This window comes from Thamnophis elegans, chromosome 4 (genome assembly GCF_009769535.1).
Source record: "Thamnophis elegans isolate rThaEle1 chromosome 4, rThaEle1.pri, whole genome shotgun sequence".
NCBI lineage: Eukaryota > Metazoa > Chordata > Lepidosauria > Squamata > Colubridae > Thamnophis > Thamnophis elegans.
The window spans coordinates 98973286-98996356 of record NC_045544.1 but is presented as its reverse complement, the minus strand read 5'-3'; the positions used below and the strand labels follow the sequence as shown (position 1 = coordinate 98996356).

Here is a 23071-nt window from a genome sequence, read left to right as displayed (position 1 = left end):
TCTAAGGCAGGCCCCAAGAGAGGGTATAAATCTCTCTGTCTCTCACACACATGTGCTCAATTGCCCAGGACCTCAACCATGTGATCCTGTCCACCATTAAACCATCTTTCCAAAACAGCTTCCACATTTCCAGTCTTTTTCCTCACTTGGAACTGAACCCAGATGGACATTTCTTTCAACACATGTAATTTAGGCTGTGTTTTTGGAGAGCTTATTCTTTCCATAGCTGTATGAATTGAGCATTTAAAATTTTACACTTGCAAGAGAAAAAACAATGCCTTCAGACAAGACTTCTGTCTGAAGTCATTGTTGAAAGGAGTACAACACAGTCCTTTCAACAGTTCCAAGAAGGCTCCACACCAATTTGGACCACTCAGGTGACCCTGAGGACACAAATAAATCTCCAGTGATCTTAATGACCCACTAAAAGAATGCAAATGACCAGTTGTCTGCAAGAGTATAAATCCTTCCATTCCCCACCATCCAGTCAGAGCTGAAGAAGCTTCTTGGATGAGAAGCAAAAGCGAAATGTCTCAAAGAAAAACAAGAAAGTCCAGTTGCCTTTTGAAAAAGCACCTTTGGGACAATGACTTCAGAGTACAGTTATATTTAATAAACTAAGAGAATACAGCAGTGGTGGGTTGCCGGATCCTGTTGCAACTGGTACGATTGCACCGGAGGCTGGTGTCCACACATGACATGCGCAGCACACTACGCACCGCACACATGCATCCTTACCTCTTGCGACGCCTCCGCGAGCCTCTGTGATGCTCCAGCTGCTCAGCGGAGCATCGCACAGGCACCGTGTGCATCATGCCGTGTGCATAAGCGCCAAAGAGCTCAAATACAGATAAGGAGCTCGGGCGGGCAGTGTGGCCCTCTGGACAACCATACGGACCGGTACCTTGTGCTCCAGGCAGTTTTGCTGCACAATTCACTGCACTGAAGTAAATGCAAATAACTTGCGCTTTGATGAATCTTTGTTTAAAACAAACATCCTCTGGGTTATATCACATCTTTATAAATTCTTAATGTAGCTTCCCACATTCTGGTGCCTTCCAAGGGTAAGACTAAGGTGTTAGTCTAATTCCTTGGAGATAATCCATCAGGAAAGTATCTGATTTTTTAAAAAATAAATCATTATGGACTAACTTTACACAACCACCAACAAAGCCGTGTCCGACCCATTGCAACCTCATGGACAATGTTCCTCCAGGCCTTCCTGTCCTCTATCATCCACTAGAGTCAATTTAAGCTCACACCTACTGCTTTGTTAATTCCATCCAGCCACCTCATTCTCTGTCGTCCCTTTCTTATTTTGTCCTCAATTGTTCCCAGTATTAGGCTCTTCTCCTGTGAGTTCTTCCTTCTCGTTAGGTGGCCAAAGTATTGGAGTTTCTTCTTCAGGATCTGGCCTTCTAAAGAGAAGTCAGGGTTGATCTCCTCCAGGCCTGCCAGTTTGATTGCCTTGCAGGAGTCTTCTCTAGCACCATAGTTCAAAGGCCTCAATTCTTTGGCGCTCAGCCTTTCTTATGGTCCAACTTTCACAGCCATACATTGCAACTGGGAAAACCATAGCCTTGACTATACACACTTTTGGCAGGATGATGTCTCTGCTTTTTAGTATGCTGTCTAGGTTTGCCATAGCTTTCCTCCCCAGGAGCAAGGATACTTTTTTATTTATTTATTGGCTGCAGTCCCATCTGTGGTAATCATGGAGCCAGGAAAATAAAATCTGTCACTATGTCCATTTCTTCCCCAGGAATTGAAAGTACCAGATACCATGATCTTAGTTTTCTTAATGTTGAGTTTCAAGCCAACTTTTGCACTCTCCGTCTTCACCCACATCAAGAGCCAAACTATAATTTGGTTTAAGGTAATATATGACTTACCTATCGTATGGCACAGATTTCTTGTCCCCATTGCTTTACAAAACTTAAATAAAACTATTGAGAGTTAATATAACTAGATGGTCAAAAGGTGATTCCAAATGCTATTATTTATATGGCAGGGTAGGGGGAGAGGTGGTGTGCCACTATATTTAAAAACCATATAAACTTTCAAAAACTTTGCCACAAGACTCCTTGCTGAATTTCCTCTTCACTGTAAAATAATGGTTTCTCTGTACTGAGAGTATTGTCAGTATTTTGTTTGGAGAACGATAATTTCTTTCTATCTGAATGGTTGTAGTTTGTTTTAAAAACCATAAAAGCTCAAACATGCCTCCTGGTGGACAAGAATAAATAATAAACTTATCAAGATAGACTTAGCAATAAGGATATTTTCCCCAACTTTTCTTTTTAGGTCTGATGAGGATGCAGTTAGGAATGATAGTTTAACATATTTAGAAAGCACCAGACTGAAAAAAAGGAGCAATAAAGAATATAGATAGATGATGAGAGAGAGACAGATAGACAGACAGACATATGGCATGGCCAGCTCAACATCACTCATCTCGGGGACACCCATGGTAGCCCGGGTAGGATTGGGGTAATCCATTGCAGGAGGTTGAATACCTGGGGGGTGGGTACAACGGCCTCCTGAAGACCAGCCCTCCCAAGCTCCATTTTTGCTGGCAGAGGCACCGCAGGCCGGTCCTTCGCTGTTTCCAGGGCAGTCACAAGGGCCAGATCTAAGCACCCTGTGGGCTAGATCTGGCCCATGGGCCTTGAGTTTGACACCTCTGTTCTAACAGGTCTGTTGGCACTGCATTTTGAACCATTTAAATTTCAGAATCCATATGGCCATGAATTACCATCACTAAGCCTTCCAGCTCCAAATAGGGCCACATCTAGAGCACCAGCCTGACTCTATAGTTATGCAGTAACCATGAGTCCTTCCCAAAAGGAGGACTGAATGCCATCAGAGAATTGAAAGGTTTCTGGACAATCAATAATTCAGCTTGCAGGATGAGGCACAACCATTTCATCCCATCCAGATTTTGATAGCCGTTAGTCATCTGGACAAAACAATCACTTTATTTCCAGCCAAATCTGCCCAATCTGAATAGCAATGAACAACTGGGTGTCACCTATATTGATAACACCTCATCCCAAACCAATGATTTCCCCATATAATACACATACATACATACATACACACACACATACATACACACACACACACACATATAGCAATAGCAAGTAGACTTATATACCGCTTCATAGTGTTTTACAGCCTTTCTAAGCGGTTTACATAGTCAACATATTCCCCCCAACAATCTGGGTCCTTTTACCAACCTCGGAAGGATGGAAGGCTGAGTCAACCTTGAACCTGGTGAGAATCAATCTTCCAAACTGCTGGCAACCGGTGATCAGCAGAAGTAGCCTGCAATACTGCACTCTAACCACTGGGCCACCGCGGCTCAGTACATATATGTTGAATAACATGGGGGGTGGGGTGCTTTGTAGTAGTTTGTCCAGAAAGGAGCAGGGAGTTGAATAGATTGCACAGAGTACAAGATCCAAAAACACTCTGAACAAATGAACATCTAGGGCTTGTTCTGTGATTATAGTGACATGCAGATAACAGATATGTGTACCTGCCCTTTGTGTCCTGATCAGTGTTCACTTGAGGACTTCATGGCAGTGCAATAGAACACAATGTTGCTAATTTCTGGGCAAGATCTATTTAATTTGTACATATTTTAATCGTGTAATTTTAAATTTTATGTCATATAGTATGCCTTATTTTAATTGTGATGCTTCTAACACAAATACATAAATAACAAGACATTAGTATCTCTTCAGATGTTATCAATTTGAGCTGTGCAGCACTTGATTTGATTCTGTAAGAGTTTTTGGCTATGCAGTAGCATATATAGCACTATTCTTTTAACTTCTTAAAGTAGCTACATTCTTTCCTTGAGATTATATGGCATTTGCTGAGGATCAAGAGGCCTGAATAATAACATGAAATGATTACATTGAAAGACTCTTATTTATTTATGTAGAACTTCATTCTTTATTATCTCTGACAACCGGTAATATTACAGATAAGGCAAATGTATTATGGAGTGAAATGTCTTTAATTATATTTCTTTGGAATATAACATAGCCTGAATAACAATTAGAAGAAAAAATAAGATTGCATAGCAAACAGATACAATAGCTAAAAGAATATGCCAAATAAATGTATATTCCATGCGAAGTATAACTTTTCTCATTGAAAAAGCTTTCATCTATCTCTGAAAGACTGTTATATATTCTAATGCAGCTTCCTAGACAACTTCCATAATTCGGATGTAGCCATTGCCTGCATCAAATGGACCTCCACCATTGATGAGCCAGCTTCTCCATGAGAAACCAAGAAGCTTGGATGGTAGAATTTGGATGAGTAACCACCATAACCCATGGAGGACCCTTCAGACTGTCACTCATCATGTCCTGGTCAGTTCAGTGCTTGACTATTGAGATGTACTCTACATGTAAGTACCCTTGAAGATCACCCAGAAGCTTCAACTGGTCCAAAATGCAGAAGCATAAGCAGTGGTGGGCATGCCTTGGTATTTCCATGTAACACGTTTGCGCTAGTAGTACTCGTTGCCAGTTTGCTTCTGGGTGTGATTCAAGTTGCTGATTGTACAGTAAATCCAATCTGGCAGGGTTAGCATACTCCAAGTTCCTTTGATTAAACAATGCATCTATCCTAAAACCTAGAAGCACAATTCCCTATAGCAATGTCTTCCTTGAGATTCAAGCAAACACCCTACTGGTGTTTCAAGGGGTCCAGAAACTCTTAAGATTATGGGGCTTGTTTTTTCTTTGTTCTCATCCAATATTGCCATCTTTTTTTGGTTGTTCCCTTATTTTTAGATGTTTTTAACAATTGGTAAACTACTCACAAGTTGCTAGGAATTGGGGGGGGGGTTTATAAATTTAATAAATAAATAAAATAAAATTGATCAGAACTATAGGCTAAACTGGAAAGTTAGAAAAATATACTGGAAAAAGACAATGGCAAACCACTTCCATACTGTTGCAAAAAAAATGTATGAAAGTGTTCAGTAACACACCAAGGATTGAGCTTGCCTCAGACATACAACCTTTCTTGGGTAAGCATGTAGCACAAAATATTTTACTTTATTTAAATACAGTTAAATTTAAATAATCTGCACAATTGTTCTCCAATCGCTTAATAATCTATTGTCTCAAAAAGTTAATATTTGGTAAAAGAGAACCGGGTGCTGCATAGAATCAGAAGTCAGGCTATGTACCTGCAATATAAAAACAGACGAAGTACTAAAAGGTAAAGTATACTAAACTCAAGTTCAGCTCCTGGCGACAGGATGGACACAAAGATATTGCTTATTTGACAGTAATAGAGACCAAGAGAGAATGCTATAAAAAGCAAGAGAGCTTGCCCTTCGCTTCTTCAGGGTATTTTTATTTATTTATTTTTCAGTCCACGCTATAACAGAGGTTTCCTAGTGGTCTTTCATCTAAAAAGTAACCATGCTTAACGCTGATAGTTTTGCCTTCCCCTTTTCCGAACACCTGAGCGAATCCATTTCCCCTTTTGTTTTCAGTGCGGTCCTACCATTACTGAGCGTGAGTAGGGACTGACTATGTTAAATAATCAGTTTCCCTGCTTTTCTTGTACAAGTATGTCCCTTTCTCGTCCTTCTCTGAAGCCAAAGCGCCAAGGGAAGCCCCAGAGCCGAACCTCTCCATGCGTATGTACAACTCTCGATCCCCTCGGAGAGCGATTGCGCCACCGCCATGTGGGCGCGCGCGCGCTTTTCGCGTTCCCTTTTTTTTTTTCCCCTAGCGCGCCCAACGGGCATCTTGCTCTCGGCGGCGTCAACCAATGGCAGGCGGGGAAGCCTTTCCTATATCCGATGACGACAGCGAGGCACAGAAGAGCGCGCAACCAAACGCCTCATCGGTCACGGCGACCCGAAAGCTGCCAGGGAGAAGCTGGCTGTTTTTTTTTCCCTTCCCATCCTTGCTCGGCGCTTTGTGAGCGACGCCAACTGCCGCCATTTTGTGAGCGTGTCCAGCCTCCGCCCCCATCCCTGTCCATTCCGCGCGCGCCATTGGTCCTTTTTTCCCGTCTTTCTCTCTCTCTTGTTAGCGAGCGGGCGGGCGCCATGTTTGTAAGGAAGACATAATCAGAGCAGCTCATCTCTCCGGCCAACGTGTCCCGTCTTCCTCCCTTCCGCTCTGCCTGTTTCTTCCTGCTGCCTCCTTCCTCCGTATGGTCTGTGTGTACCGAACTCCTCCTCATAAGCTGCATTTATCTCCCATCTCTTTTTTTCCCCGTGAGGTGCAGGACAGCCTCCCCTCGGACGGCCGTTTAAAAAAAAGTGTAGCTTATTTTTGTGTTCCCCCCAATTCAGTAAATCAGTGAGGGAAGTCTTGTTCGCCGTTGCACGGAGGGGACACTTCGCGTCGTCCACCCTTGTAGACGCAGCGCCGCCGCTCCCTCGTGTGTGTGTGTGTGTGTTTGTGTGTGCGCACGACTGCGCGCCGCCTCCACCTCCTCTCCCTGCGCCCTACGACTGGCAGCAGCGTCCTGCCTTCCTCCCCCCTTCCTCCTCCTCCTCCCTGCACACAGGCACAGCCAGCACAATGGCCTTTGAAAGCCTATTCTCCAAGCCCCCAAACCCAGTTCTTGACCAAAACATGCCCGACTCTGACAGGCAACATGCAGGGGACGAAAGGTCGAGTAACGTTCTTCTCTTTCTCTTTCTCTCTCTCCGCTTCTCAATGGTGATAATTAACAGTGATAATAGCTAAGAATGATGGTATGCTATGTGATGATGATGATGATGATAATGGTGGTAATGACGATGTCTTAAATGTGCCTAGGTGAATTTAAGGAAAGAAAATGTCTATAGTATTGTATGGGGGAAAGTCACCTTCAGCCTGAGGTAGGGGTGGGTTTTTTTTTTCTTTTTAGTCTAGATACAAGGATGTTTTTAAGGGTGGGTGATAACTTCAAGGTGCATTTTGCATGCATTTTTTACATTTCCTTTTTTTAAACATTTTTTTTCATAAAATGCACTTTACATTGGCTGTGTGTAATGTCACTGTTGTTCTTAATCCCCTGTCTCATTGCCATTTGAACTCAAAGGCAGACTGTATCCCCTCATATATGTAACATATATGAAGCTGTATAACAATGTATACACCTTACACATTAACTAGAACTCTTTGTATGTGTGTATATATGAGGTTTTGTCAGATTTTTCTCTTTGCCAGTTTACAATTCTAATTCCATAATCTGACAAACCAGAGGCATTTGCTGGTTTGAGGTCCTGCTCCTTTTCTCTCTCTCTCTCTATCTGCCTGTCTCTCTGCAAATGTTTGTTTTCATACAGATATGGCTTTCTTCACTAATTTGTTTTTAAACATGTGGAAACCTGAAATTATTTCTCCCACATTTTCCAACATGTATGCAAAAAATTTCTTTACATCAAGATTTGTAATGGAGGTCCCATTAATAGACAAGTCTCCTATAATCCCGGTGTCCCTCCACAAGTATGTACAATGCTATTTTATGAAAGTGATACAAAACATTACATAATCCCTTATTCATGCAGCAACACTGTAAGTAGGATATAGCCTTTCCCCTTCTACAAACAGGAATACCAAGGAGAATAGCAATTCAAATGATTTGCCCATAGCTACAGTGAATCAGGTCTGGGCCTCATATATCATGCCTTCAAATCAGCACTTGTTCACTAACGTAGTTACAGTGTTAGATTGTTGATTAAACAGTGAATATTTCAAAATGGTTACTGCAGTACAGCATTGTAACTTTTAATACAGGTGGTCCTGGACTTACAATGGTTCATTTAGTGGCTGTTCAAAGTTACAAAGGCATTGAAAAAACTGATTTATGAGCATTTTTCACCCTTATGACTTTGTAGTATCCCGATGATCATGTGATTCAGATCATAAATTCAGATGCTTGGCAACTGGTTCATACTTACGGCCATTGCTGGGTCCCAAGGTCCTGGGATCACCCTTCTGATGAGCAAAGTCAATGGGGAAGCCAGATACACTTAAAAACTATGTTACTAACTTAACAATTGCAGTCATTCACTTAACAACTGTGGCAGGAAATGTTGTAAAATGGGGCCAAAACTCACTTAACAAATGTTTTACTTAACAACACAGATTTTGGGCTCAGTTGTGGTCGTAAATCAAGGACTACCTGTATTAGTCAACCTGAACTGAACTGTCCAGCAAGATAAAGTTTGCATGTTAATTAGTAGAAACAGAACAAAATACCGTGATCTTCTGATAAGTTACAAACTGCAATAATGAATCCAAGATGTATGCAAAACAAAACAAGCTTTTTTCTATACGATTGGACAAAATTTTTACAAAATTATTCATGAAGTATATTGAAGTTGACCAGCCAATCTAAATCTATAAGTGGATCTGTTTAGATAAGTGGAATTATACTAAGGCTAAGAAGGACACCAAAGGCTTAGAAATTGTATGACTGTGCAAAATAGCCCCTAATTAAATTATTCCTGTTAACCATGACAACTGCAATAAAAAGTTCTTATATTCTTTCCTTTTAACCTTCAAGATGTCTCTAATCAATGAAACATATTTTAAGTGGATAACTTTAAAGTTGAGGTTACCTTAATTATTTTTGACAGAATAGTAGACAAGAATTGTACTTCCTTATTTTGAAGTAGGAACCTTTCCATGCAATCTATCTCCCCCTCCCCTTCTCTCTTATTAGAAAAGTCAGGAATCTCAAAACAAGTAGTGAAAGTCCACATTCAACTGTGGTATTTCAAATACAATGGAGTTTATCTTGTTCACTGACTTCCATGTAACATTTTGAAGGAAACAAAGGGATGTGCTCTTTTCATTTCAAGAGAGCTCTCATTTTGTTTCAATAAAATGATCTAGAGACAGATCTCAATTATTTAACCTGATGACCCACCTTAGTTCTTAGATACAGCTGCCCATTCTCCTGTTCCATTTTTGCACTGACATAATTAAATATATCTGGAATAGATAAGATAAATGCTTAAACCATTCACTAGTAACTGCCTGAAACTGGATTTCTTGACTATTTTTCTACATGAGAATTCATAAATAAATTGAATTAGTGTACAAAACTTAAAATTTAAATATAGCTTATTCATTTGTAATTGTTTTAACATTTACATATTTAAATATTAATTCAAATGATTTTAATTATCCATTGGCTAATACATTTTCCAAAATATGCATGCATTAATCTTTGTCTTCATAATATAAAACAATTTGGAATTTAAGATACAAATGAAATTCTATTAGCATCTCTTCGAAATCATAGAAGTAACAGTGACAACCCCGTATTATATTCCATAGAAGTTCATAATATTGAAGTCTTAGAAGGTATCATAAAAATTTACAGCTATATGGGAATATTTGGTGCTTCTATGGTTGTCAGAGTTAAATTAATTTCCTTTTTGAAAATTAATACATCACTAATTGCAAGAAGTATGCCACCACTGCACTTAACAGTAAGTGGTTAATGAGATCAGTTTTCACTGATGTGTTTAATATTTTTATATAATTTAAATATTTTTAAATGAGTAATTAAAAGTTTGGTTAAAGTTTGCTATTAAAAATTTGAAAAGAGCCTTTCTCAGCTATGCATTATCACATTTTAGTTTATTAGTTTAAAAAACTGATGTAGTTTCAAATGTAAAACTATTTATAGTGTAGTTTTATAGAGGTCAATTGAAATAATGGAAAGCAAATATATTTTTGCATCTTCATTGTTTACTTTCTATCACGTTTATTATTTTTAAAATCTTTATTGATAGGATCAAGTTAAAAATAGGTTTTGGAGATTTGTCTTCAAAACAATATTTTTCTCTCAAAGTAACAGTATAAGATATATTCTTGTTACACTGTTACTCTGCTTTTGTAATATGATATATAGACACACACACACACACACACACACAAACACACAAACACACACCAATGTGGCAAAAGTATACTTTGTAATTTAAATACTATATATAAACATATGGCCAGCATATTGTTAAGTAACTATTATAACATTAAAGGCATAATTACAGTATGTTATGTTTTGAAAAGATCATCTTGTTTCACTTTACTTTGGAAGCTGGATATATTGAACACATCTGAATATTTATAAATTAAGAATCTTATATAACTGTAACCCGAAAATGATTTCGTTTATACCTTAAGGAGCTTATTGCATGCCTGAGCTAAGTCACTTTTCTGAACACATCCTGTTTCTTTGCCAGCTGTGCCAATGTTTCCATTAGCTGTGTTTATTTTTTCCGCTTTGTTCCAAGTTTCCCTAGCTCTGTGCATTTTAAATTGGCCTTCTTCAACTTGATACTGTCCAAAAATATTTGATTACAATTCCCAGAAGTTGATATGGAATTCTGGGAATTACAGTTCAACATATCTAGGCAATGCCAATTTGGAGAAGGCCAATTTAAGTGAGCATGAAAAGTAAGGGAATTAAACTTCAGTGTATTATTATGACCTAGAACACTTTGTTCTTCAAAAGTAGCTTTAACTCTGTACCCCTTACTAATTGTGAAAATAAAGAATATTGTAAGAACAGGATATCTTTGTCTGAATATCATACTAGCTTTTGCTACAGGTCTAGGCATCATTTACTAATGTGTGAGATATAGCAATAGCACTTAAACTTATATACTGCTTCACAGTGCTTTACAGCCCTTTCTAAGTGGTTTACAGAGTCAGCATATTGCCCCCAATAATCTGGGTTCCCATTCTTTTGACCCACGAAATAAGTGCTTGGCCTTCATTTCGGGGAGGTCTTATTATTTTTGAGGTGCAGGAGGCAATGAGCATGGTCACCTCATGGCTGCTGCTGTGTTGCAATATTTTCGGGAGGGTTATTTTAGAGCATGTGCTCAAAAGCCCAATTATTATCTCGGAAGGTCTTATTTTCAGGGAAACGGTAAATAGACTTGGTTTTGGAGTACAATATTTCAAACTGCAAGGCATAATTATATTCTGAATTATCAGTTTGGTGTCTATGATAACAGTATACCTGCTCAACCATTTATAATGATTGCCAAATTCCCAACCCAAGGAATTTCTAAAATACTTGTAATGATAAAATGGTGGCAAACATGATAAAATACCATTTGCAAACTTATCTTGTATTTCTGGAACTTTCCCAGGACCCAACATAGACCCCAAAGGGCATTCTCAAAAAACAAAACAATAGTGGCTGCTGTTGCTATTTTATCTATTTTAGAATCTATTCTGAATTGTTTTATGCATTTTTAATTGAAGAACTTTTAACAAGATAAAAACAATTCGAATAATAGAAAAATCTAAGAAACCAAGACTAGTGGATAAGAAAATAGAGGAAATAGAAAAAAAGAAAGAATCTATTATAAATAAGCAACTTCCAATCTTTTTGTTAGCAATTATAAATTCATTTGTATTTTACTCTCCTTTTTCCAAATTTACATCATGTAAATTTCTGCAAGCTTTCTTTTCTAATAGCCAGACTCATAAATCACAAGGTCATTTTTCTTTTTTCTTTTTTTTTCAGCCAAAAGGCCATAAGGGTTTTCTAGACACCATTTTTGCTAGTTCTATCATCTTTCCCAATCTTTTCTCCGTTGTGGGTATTTCAGATTCTTTCCATTTTTGTGCATATAAAAAAATATTACAGCAAGAATCATACATAAAAATAATCTTCTATGGTTCTTTTTTTATTAACTGTCCATTAACCTTGGCAAACAAATTTCTAATTTCAGTTGAATGTTGATTATTAAAATTATTTGTTTGCTTATATGTACTTGAACCCCAAAATGTCTGATTTTTTTTACAAGTCCATAGGCATGATAAAATTACTCCTCATTTTGTCCACATTTCCAACACAAATTTGAAATATTTTATATATTTCTAGACAATTTTTCTAGAGTCATATATCAGTGATATTTTATTTAAAAATCTCTTTTTAAGGTATAACAATGTAAATTTTAATCCCATAAACCACATTTTCCCACTGTTCCATCAGTATATTGTGTCCAAAGTTCTTACAACCAATTTATTTTTACAATCTTCCACTTGTTCTGCTTTCAATTTCAATGAACATTATATATTTATTCAGTTACATGTTTATCATTTGTACATAGTTGAATTTTTGTTCTGCTATGTGCCAAATGTCCTATTATCTGCTTTAAATCTTTTTTAACTGTATATATAAAAAAATGAAAAATTCTTCAGCAGCCAATTGCGCTCTTGATTTTATCTTATGTATTCGTGTTTGCATTCTATCAACTCTCAGTATTAACCAGTTTTCTTTATGTATTCTTTCTTTCCTGTATGTTTCCTATGCTGAGGTAAAGGCATTTTCAGACACAGTCAGGGTTTACATTTGTTCCATATTTTCAGCATAGCACTTCTGATATGAATCTTTAAAATCTGCATTAGCCTTGTACTTTATGTTGTACCATAGAAAACTGCCAAAAATGTTCCCTAATTTGAAAAGCATAAATTATAAACAGCCATGAATAAATTTCAAGTTAATACCAACAATTATTTGTTTGAATCAGTTTGGTATACAGCTAAGGTGCTTGGTGAGAAAGCCAGAAGATAGTCTTTTAGTCTTTCCTCTTAAACATGAAAGCCAACTGATTGAATTGGATCAGTCAAGCTCTTAGTCCATCTCACAAGATATTCTGTGGAAAATCTGAAGTGGAGCATTAGTGTATATGCTGTCTTGAGTTCAGCAAAAGTAAATAAATACAATAATACATAACTATAATGCATGTAACAGTAACCTTCAAACAAAGGAAACAAACATAGCAACATTAAAAATACTATTTGGCTTATTTAATTGGGTAAACTAATATGTTTACTAATATAATATTGCATAATTTTGTGTATTTATACATATATTGTAATTATATATTATAAAATAAATGGATAATTCATTTAGTCCATTATTTTTAGCAATATTATTTTTATCTGGTATACAATTGTAACTTCAGTACAAAGTGTATTTTGCCCCACAACAGCAATTTTTGATGTAGGGCTTAGAGACCAGATAGAAACCAGTCTCCACACATATAGTATCACAGCTTGTTTCATGCACTTTACTGTCTCAAAAAATATTTCTTTCAAATTTTAAATCAGAATGTCTTAATCTTCTAGCAGATATTGTAGTGATTGTGCCACTGAGAAAGATCTAAATAATTGTAATGTTGGATTTTAGTCTATATGTGTTGCTACTTTCTGCTTCTATAAGTAGTCCTCAACTTATGACCAGTTGCTTACAAACAAAAAATTACGATTCACCCAGACCAATGCTTAACAGCCTATAAAGCACTTCTGGCTATCAAAAATGTCATCCCACATACAAACATATATCCTTGTTGTCACATAACTGCATGTCAGGCATTTAACAACCAGCTTGCCTTTAACATCAGTTGGGGCATCCCATGGTAACATGACTGTAATTTTGTCATTTTTTGCCAGGTTTCCTGAAAAAACTACTCAATTTGGAAGAATGGATTTGCATTTATGACTGTGGTATTCATTAAATGACCATAGTGATTTGCTTAATAGCTGCCATTGAAACAAATCAGGTCTAGTCACATTGCTGTCTTGACTTATGACTGTAAAAACATATAACCAGAAAGTCTGGTCCCTATTGGTGATTGTAAGTTGAGGACTACCTGTATTAATATATTTGTATATTGGTAATTAGGAATGATATAGTTCTGAAGTATTTTGAGAATTAGTTATATTTATTAAGATAATACTAAGAAAATTGAATTGCATGGTCTGAATAAAGAAATACAATAAACATGAAATATTAGAAATATGAAATATAAATAAATATACTGCTAATTTAGGGTGAACATATTTAAATGCATGTCACTATTTGACTATAGACACATGAAGTAAAACAATTTTGCATTGTTTCCTGCAATCTCCAAATTCTTATTTTATATAATTTGAATCTTTCTTAAGCAGAGAGGATGGTGAAACTTGAAGATGGTGAAATAGATGATGCTGGACTTGAGGAAGATAAGGAAGAAAAAGGGCACAAAAGTTTGAAGATAAACCTAAGAATGAAAAATCTCTATGGAAATCACGAAAGAAGCGCAAAAAGGAAAAAGAGAAGAAAAAATCAAAAGGAGAAGGCGAGATAAACCACAAGGTATGAAGTTGCTCTTTAGCATGCTATGCAGTTTATTTCTAACTAATAATTATTTCCCATTTAAACAAAATGTAAAACTATACTGAAATACCTCTGCTTTAATTAGGTCACTGATATTAACTCCTTAAAACAGTCCACTGACACCATAATCACATGCTGATTCTAACATTCTTACTCCCCATGTGAACTGAAATTGTTACTGGCAAGGCTCCATTAAGTTTCCATACTTCATAAGACTATATTCACAACCTTAATTGGTGATAACTGATCTTTGTGCCAATTTGTCTTGTATAACCCTAGCTTGCACTTGTAGTAATTTCAATCATACAGATAGATATGTGTGAAATATCTCTCTCTCACACACACACACACACATACACACACACACACACACACACACACATACACACATACACACACACAATACTACAGCAATCATTGTATAAATGTTATTCCTTTTCAGCATAATTCACCTTCTAGTGATGATAGTTCTGACTATAGCATTGACTCTGATGTTGAACGTACAGAAAGATCTCATAAGAAAGGAGCTGGTTTCTATAGAGATTATGAGTCTTCATTCCTTCAGGTACAGCTTTTAAAAAACTTCATTTTGTTTGTTTTTCCATGCTGTTTAAATAGTTGCTTGATTATTTTTCTCAAAGATGTGAACTATTTTTTAAATTAATTATATTGGATTAGTTTAGACTATAAGTGCACTGTATTATTTTCAAAATATGTAAATATAGTTTATTTATTCCCTAAACAAATAATTCTTATTCCATGTTTGCTACTCTTCACAATGTGGAGGTAAGGGATAAGTACCGTATTTCCCCAAAAATAAGACAGGGTCTTATTTTCTTTTGACATCCCCCCCAAATAATCACTTGGCCTTATTTTAGGGGAGGGTCTTATTATTTTTGAGGTGCAGGTGGCAGCGAGTGTGGTTACCTCACGGCTGCTAATGTGTTGCAGTATTTTGGGGAGGGGCTTATTTCGGGGAGGGCTTATGTTAGGGCATGTGCTCAAAAGCACAATTGGGCTTATTATCCAGAGGGGTCTTATTTTGGGGAACAGGGTACTGTAAATATAACCCTGGTAGTCGTTGACTTACAACCACAATTGGACCGAAATTCTGTCAAGTAGTCCTTGCCATCATAATTAAGTCAGATCCAAATTTATGATAATTTTAACAGCAGTCTTTAAATAAATCACTGCAGTTGTTAAGCAAATCTATGGTCATTAACCAAAATCCAACTTCCCCAGTGGGGTGTGTTTTCCCTTTTTTTTTTTTTTTGCAGAAATTAGTAAAACAGGTCGAAATTGTGATCACATGATCAACAGGACACTGCACTACTGGAAATAAATATGGGCCAGTTGCCAAACTATCAATTGCAATCATGTGACCGCAGGAATGCAACTGTCATAAGTGTAAGTACGAGTCATAAGTCACTTTTTCCAAGGCTGTCATAACCTTAAACTATTGTTAAATGAACGGTTGTAAGTCAAGGGCTACCTGTATAAGGACTATAAAAGGATGTCGCCTTTTTGGAGTGACTAAAATTTCCAAGCCTTTTTCAGGTGAGTAAATCTCCGGTCAAAATGAAACAATTTTATTTTCAGCCCTTTTCCCAGTTTGTATAACAACCTTCATTTAATTCATGTGTTTTGAAAGAAAATGGATATTATTTATAGATTTCTGATAATCTGATATCTCTACCATATTATTTTTGTAATCGCGTATAGTGAAAGCTGCAGATACATGTTGATTAAATAAGTTTCCAATGAATTCTGTTACAGCTGCATGTACACATGTATGATATTGCCAGTATGAGATAAAGACAAGCAAATCCAATAAATATCTCTTACGGAAACAGATATTTCAAAGCTTCTTATGTTCCTCAGTTTATAAGAAAGTCTCACAGTTGGACTATTGTAATACACTCTACATGAGCTACACTTGAAGAGTATTTGGAAGCTACAGCTGCTGCAGAGTGGCAATGGTGCAGGCAGTTCTTGGGGCCGCAGAATGGCCCATAGAACACCACTGCTGACAGTTTGCTTCCAAGTGCAATTCAAGGTGTTGGTAATCACCTTTACAGTCCTTCAATAGCAATAGCAGTTAGACTTATATACCTGCTTCATAGGGTCTTTCAGCCCTCTCTAAGCGGTTTACAGAGTCAGCATATTGCCCCCACAGTCTGGGTCCTCATTTTACCACCTCGGAAGGATGGAAGGCTGAGTCAACCTTGAGCCGGTGAGATTTGAACCGTCCGAACTGCAGCTTTAGCAGTCAGCTGAAGTGGCTGCAGTACTGCACTCTAACCACTGAGCCACCTCGGCTCCTTCATGGTATGGGTCCAGGGGTATTTGGGGCGCCACTTCATTCAACTGAGATTGGCCCGCCTCACCCATGCCAGCAGAGGAGGCATGCTGCAGACCCTGTCAGGCCCCTTATTCAGCGGGCAAAGTTCAGAAGAAGGACCTTTTCTGCCAGTGCATTTGCCCTCTGGAACATTTCCCCCCTCTCCCCCTGGTGTCAGATCAGCCCCAATCCTACTGCTCTTGTGCCAGCTAGCTTGGGGGCCCAATGGGGGAACAATCCAAAATGGATAGTGAGAAGGTTGATCAACTAACAACACAGTATTATAAATGTTTCACTTCAGAAAAATAATTTAAATCAAATCATTTCTACTTAACATTTTCAGCAATCACACAAACCTAATATATTGGAATTAATGTCAACATTTTTAAAAAATAAATAAAAAGGGAATCCAGAATGGAAATTTTCCAGGCAGTTTAATATAATACTGATCTTTTTCTTCTTTCTGGAGTTCATCAAATTGGCTATTGTCCTGTATAAACAGGAAATGAACATTGGACAAACAAAAGATATGAAAGTACAGTGCCTCTAGAATAAGAGGTACAGGTTTTGTATGTATATCTTTATCTCCCACCAGAATGAGTGAAAAGAGGATGTAAGGGAAACTGCTTGTACCAGAGGTGTTTGTATCCATGCAGGGTTAATTTATTGCAACAAAATGATGCAATCAAATGAATATTCAATACTGTCATGTACTTGGACCTCAAACAAAATATTGATTCAATCTATTAAAAATCTGTGTTTCAGAGGAGCTCTTAACTACTTTTAAAACTTTCTATATCTATCTTATAGCTTACATATACAGTATACATTAGCTTCCCATGGAGAAAGAATCTGTGCTTTGCTTGAAAATATATTGGCTTTATAAACCCACATTACAGAATTATATATACAATGTGGAGGAAAGCATTGGATTTTGAAAAAGACATGGAATAATCCAATTATTTCATTTTAGAATCTTTCAACCTACTATATACTCTAATTAAAGAGGCCGACATCTTACCCTCAGTAACTGTCAATTTGTCTGGGGGTAATCACTACGAAACAGTCCCCCCCCCTTTTTGAAAATTTGTAAGAATAATATGCCGATAGTATATTTTAGAAAACTTTAGAAGAGTAAATGCTTATATATATATAACTCTCATGTAGAATCTTGATATCTTGTTACATTAATATACTAGAGATTTATTCTTAATTAGTATTCTCATATGCTTCTAATTATCTTTATGTTTTATCCAGCAAGGGCATATTTCAGGAAAATATAACCCTTCACAGAAGATACAGCATAATAAAAAATCAAAAAGCAAAGATTATGATAATTACAGTGATGATTTTGGCTACAATGAAGATGAAAAAGATGATTTTGCTGACCAGTTAAAGCAATATAGACAAGCTAAAGAAACTAATGAGTTAGAAGTTCCGATTTCAAAAGAATCAGGGAAAAAGCAAGGGATGAAAGGGATTCACAAAGGTAAGGCAGTAATCAAAGAACAATTAAATCTGGGTTTGTACCTATCTATGCAGAATGGAATACAGAGTCCATTTATTATTACAGAAACTTCACTATTAATCCATTAGTGGCAATAAAAATGGTCAATAATCATCTCACCATTAATCATACCACCATTATATTTCCAGTGAGTTTAATTATATTTTTATAGGTTCATTAGCCTTATGGCTTTTGTCTTCCAGTCTAAACTGCTTTCCTATGTCCAAAAAGGGTTCGTTCAGATATAAATCATCAGAAATTTAACATAAGAGAACATAGACAACATAGTTATATTATTCCAGTAGGACAATTACATATGAATAAAAAAGGAATTATATGTATAATGTTTTTACCTGAATGTAATTTTTGTAAGTAAGCATGTTACTTGAGAATGGCTAGCATTATTATTGACGATACATATCCTTTTATGCTTTCAATGAGAGATGTATGCTTTTTCTCAGAACTCTGCTTAATTGAAGATCAGGTGAAAAGCAGAGAAATTCCTTTATCTTTATTATTGCTGAAAAGTCCCTTTCCCATACAGTTATTGAATTCTGTCATGTGTTTAGGACATTCTACAGAAATGTTTTGCCCTGTAAATTAACATGTATCATGGATCTGAAAAGCCTAAAACTTTGGGGAGTAAATGAATTGATTTTGTAACTTCAATCGTATGTCTAATCGTTAAATAGTCTTGTGCAAAAGATTCCAAACTGCTCCTCAGCTAATACTCTGAAGCAGCACATTAAAAGCACAATTAACTTTTCCTGTTTCAAAAACAGTTTGAATACTTACTTTACTGTTTATTCCAAATTTAAGTTGCCAGAACAGTAAAATTGGGAATGGAAAATTTTCAGAAAGCACTTTTTTTCCTAGATGGTAGTGATTGCATTTAATTATATAGCTGGTAACAAAAACAGCTTCAAGGCTTAGTAATAACATTTAATTTGTTTATTTAGAGCATATTTATCCTGTAGGGTCCCCTGTAGCTTGCAATAAAAATACATAAAAATCACAAACCAGAATTACCAAAATAGCAATAAATATTTAAATATTAAATAAACCAAGATTATACATGAGCGTGATTGTAGTCCCTTTGGTTTATATCTTATATTTTGATAAGTTAAATAAATTTATTTAAATGAAGCCTAGATAAATTTATCAAAAAGATGTTCTTATTCCAGTCATACAGATTGTGGAGTTTTGAGATGTACAAAGAATGATTCTGAAAATTATTTCAACATGTAGGATTCATACAGAAGCAATCCATAATATTCGCCCATAAATCTTTCAAATATTTAAAGGTCAGTAATGTCAGCACTTTTGATTAAATTCAGAAACAAATTATAAGCCCATGTACCTATTTTAGCAAGAGAGTTTTACACTCCATTTATGCAGTATTGATAGTAAATGAACGGCAGCCTCCTAGCCCATTTCAAAATAATGTCAGAGGCAGCTTTATATGAAGCACATTGCAATAGGCCAGAAGTAATGTAATCAAAGTATGCAATTATTTTGGAAATAAGCTTAACATGGCCACATAGCAGGAGATCTATCTATATAATTGATATAGCCATGCACTTAATGGATAGGTCTCTGGATGGCATACAGTTGAAACAAAACAATTACTGTATTTTTCAGAGTATAAGATGCAACTTTTTTCCTCAAAAAAGAGGCTGAAAATCTGGTGTCTTATACATCGAATACAGCATTTTTTGCCTCCCAAAGCCCCACCCCTTCACAAAAATGGCCGCACATATCCTTACGAAGGCTTTCAGAGAGCTCCTGGGGGCTGGGGAGGGCAAAAATGAGCAAAAAATGGGCTGTTTCCCCAGCCCCCAGCAACACTCTATAAGCCTCCATAAGGCTATGCATGCAATTTTTTTTACAAAAACGGGCCCATTTTTGTGAAAAATGGGCCGTTTTTTGCTCATTTTTGCCCTCCCACCTCTTCAGGAGCACACTGCAAGCCCCCCCCCCAAACTATTCATGCCTTTTATTTTTTTTAAAAAGGGGGGCGTTTTTGGGAGGTTTGCAGAGTGCAGAAAGTTTTTTTTTTCCTTTCGGAAAGCTCTTTAGTTAGAGTGATTGATGAGAATTAGATTGATCAAGTGCTGTGCCACCAGAAACAAGTCTTAGGTGCTGCAGGTTGATTTCCTTCTCCAGCACATGGATAAATATACCTGAAAACATCTCCCTACCTACCTATCTACTCTATCTCCCTCCCTCCCTACTGTATTTCTCTCTCTCCATCCCTCTATCTACCTACCTACTCTCTCTCACTCCCTACCTACCTACTATATTTCTCTCTCTTCTCTATCCCTCTATCTACCTACCTACTTTTTTAAAAAAATTGCCTCTTCAAAACCTTGGTGCGTCTTATACTCCGAAAAATACGGTAAAAACACAGCTTTATAAACTTTTAAAATTAAAAATATGAATATATTCACTGCAGAGTGAATGGGAGAGTGCATTCAAGGTCCATATAGTTATAATATACTTCTATTTACATTGGATCTCCAAACTTGCTGACAAAACCATGTTTTAAGAGATTTCCGGAAAGTCAGTAGGTCTAGACCAGGGGTGTCAAACTTGTGGCCTGGGGCCCCGATGCATCACATGCTGGCCCCGTCTGGTTTAGCTAAGGAGGAAAAGTACGTCAGTACATCATGTGACGCTACCGTGACAACACAAGTTTGACACCGCTGGTCTAGGCAATCTCATCAAAGAGCAGCTGTTATAGCAGAGAAGGCTCACTTTTTGGATCCATGTCAGATGGAATTCCTTAGCAGATGTGATCTTGCTCTTCCTGCCAGACTTGACTGGATAGGTAGATGTAACCAGGAGAGGTTGTCCCACAGATAATCCAGCCCCATACCACATAGGACCTCAAAGGTTAAAAAATAGCATTTTGAGTTGAATTTAGAAGCAATCTAGCAATCACGAAATAAGAGATGTAAGATACTCAAGTTCTAGCAGCACACATTTGATCTCACTACTATATTTTGCAGAAGTTGAAGCTTGCAGATACTTCCCAACTGTAACCCGACTTAGAGCTCATTTCAGTAATTCAGGAGGAGACCAGGGTATGAGTAATTGAGAGTAGAACCTCCCAATTCAGGAAAAGGCACAATTGGTGCACAACACAGAGTTGTGCAAAGGCTTTCCTAGCTACAGCTGCTACCAAGCAGGAGTCATGAGTTCAGGAGAACCCCCAGATTGTACACAAGGTCTGTTTGGCACCATGTAATCCCATCCAACACCAAAATGGTACTTTCTCAGATTCAGGAGACTTTGAAACCTCAAGCCACTCAGCCTTGCTAGGGTTCATCTGAAGCCTATTGTTCTCCATCTGTTTCCCCTACAGCCTCCAGGCAATGAGACAGGAATCAATTACAGGACTCAATTCGCATTGGATAAAGATGTATACCTGGGTATCATCAGTATATTGTATTGATGATACCTCATCCCATGGCAATGGATATTCTTACCCAGTAGTTTTATCTAGAACTAAACTGGAGTGGAGAGATTACTGAATATATGGAATCTTACATAGAAGGAGTCAAGGGTGGGATCTCTCACTCCCAAATAACAGCTGGGGAGGATGAAAGAGATCCAGCACAATACAGTGCCATCCACTTCCACCCTATGGAGCTGATCCAGAAGGATACTGTAGTCAGTGGTATCAGAGGCCACCAAGACGTCAAGTAGAGCCATATGTGGACTGTCCCCATCCTACTTCTACTAGAGGTCATCCAAAAGCATGACCAATGCTGTTTCAGTCCCTATACCTGAATCCTCACTGAAAGGAATCTATATAATAGATAGTATATATGATGCATCCAGATCTGGGGACATAATATTTGTATGGAATAACTTTAAAAATACTTTTCCTATATACAAATTATATGTAATATTTTGCAAATAGGTTCTAAACTTGCCAAAATTAATTACATTGTTTTATAAACTAAATTTTGACAATTTTCTTAGTGGCTGCCTGGTCCACACACATGGCTTTGCAAAACAATACTTTGTACAGCTACCTTGACTCCAGTCATTCAAATGAAATGATGCTTCAGTATGGAAAAGTGATGTGCTCAGTCTTGATACCTCCAATTGAAATTTTGAGGCTCACCAATTTGCCTCATCAGAAATATTTAGAAGGCCAGTAAAATAGCTGCCTCAAATAACCTGGCCAGTTCCCATTGGGATGTTTTTTTACAAAACCTGGATTTGCCAATGGGCCTGGGGACCCCAGAATGGGATGGAGCCCATCAAGTGGTTTATTTGATGGATTGATTGTTGTTGCCAGGAGGGAGGAGTACTTTTTATTGTTTTTATATTGGATTTGTATCTTTTTAAGCCACACAAAGCACAAAGTCATTGAGACTGATTTGGGGAGCTATATATATTTTCTTAAATAAATAAATGACAAGCAGGGTGATGTTTCACTTTGGAAAGCTATGTTGAAGGAGTGTTGTACTGAAGGCTTTATCAAAATAAAAACTGAGTATAATGCAAAATTTGCATGTTACACAATTTTTTTTAAATATATCAAAATCAGAAACAACAAATAACAATTTGTTACTAGATAATCTTAGAAAATTTTTAAAAATCCTTCACAGAATAACTTAAAACTGGTGCATGTGGTGGTAGTTTCCAGACCTAATGCACTATATGTGGGGTTCCCTTTTGTCTACTCTGGACATTTTACAGGTAGTTCTCATCTTACAACAGTTCATTTAGTGACCGTTCAAAGTTACAATAGCACTGAAAAAAGTGACATGACAATTTTTCACACTTATGACAGTCGCAGCATCCACATGGTCATATGATTGTACATTTGGAATGCTGGACAACTGACTCACATTTATGTAGTTGCCGTGTGATCGCCTTTTACAACCTGACAGGCAAGTCAACCAGGAAACCAGATTCATTTAACCATGTTATTAATCAACAACTGCAGTGATTCACTTAACACATGTGGCGAGAAAAGTCATAAAATGGGGCAAAACCTCACTTAACAAATATCTCACTTAGCC

The 23071-nt window shown here is 37.1% G+C and overlaps 1 protein-coding gene across 1 annotated transcript in view; it reads left to right on the top strand.

Annotated features, from left to right (window-relative positions):
* The first annotated feature begins 3984 nt into the window (after nt 1-3984).
* The window catches only part of ZC3H6 (zinc finger CCCH-type containing 6), a 30856-nt gene continuing 11769 nt past the window's right edge, over nt 3985-23071 (top strand). Inside the window, 6 exon segments of the mRNA XM_032216683.1 lie at nt 3985-6664; nt 13974-13986; nt 13988-14053; nt 14056-14160; nt 14624-14746; nt 17780-18011. Of these exon segments, the coding sequence (XP_032072574.1) occupies nt 6573-6664; nt 13974-13986; nt 13988-14053; nt 14056-14160; nt 14624-14746; nt 17780-18011 (631 nt within the window). The 5' untranslated portion in view covers nt 3985-6572.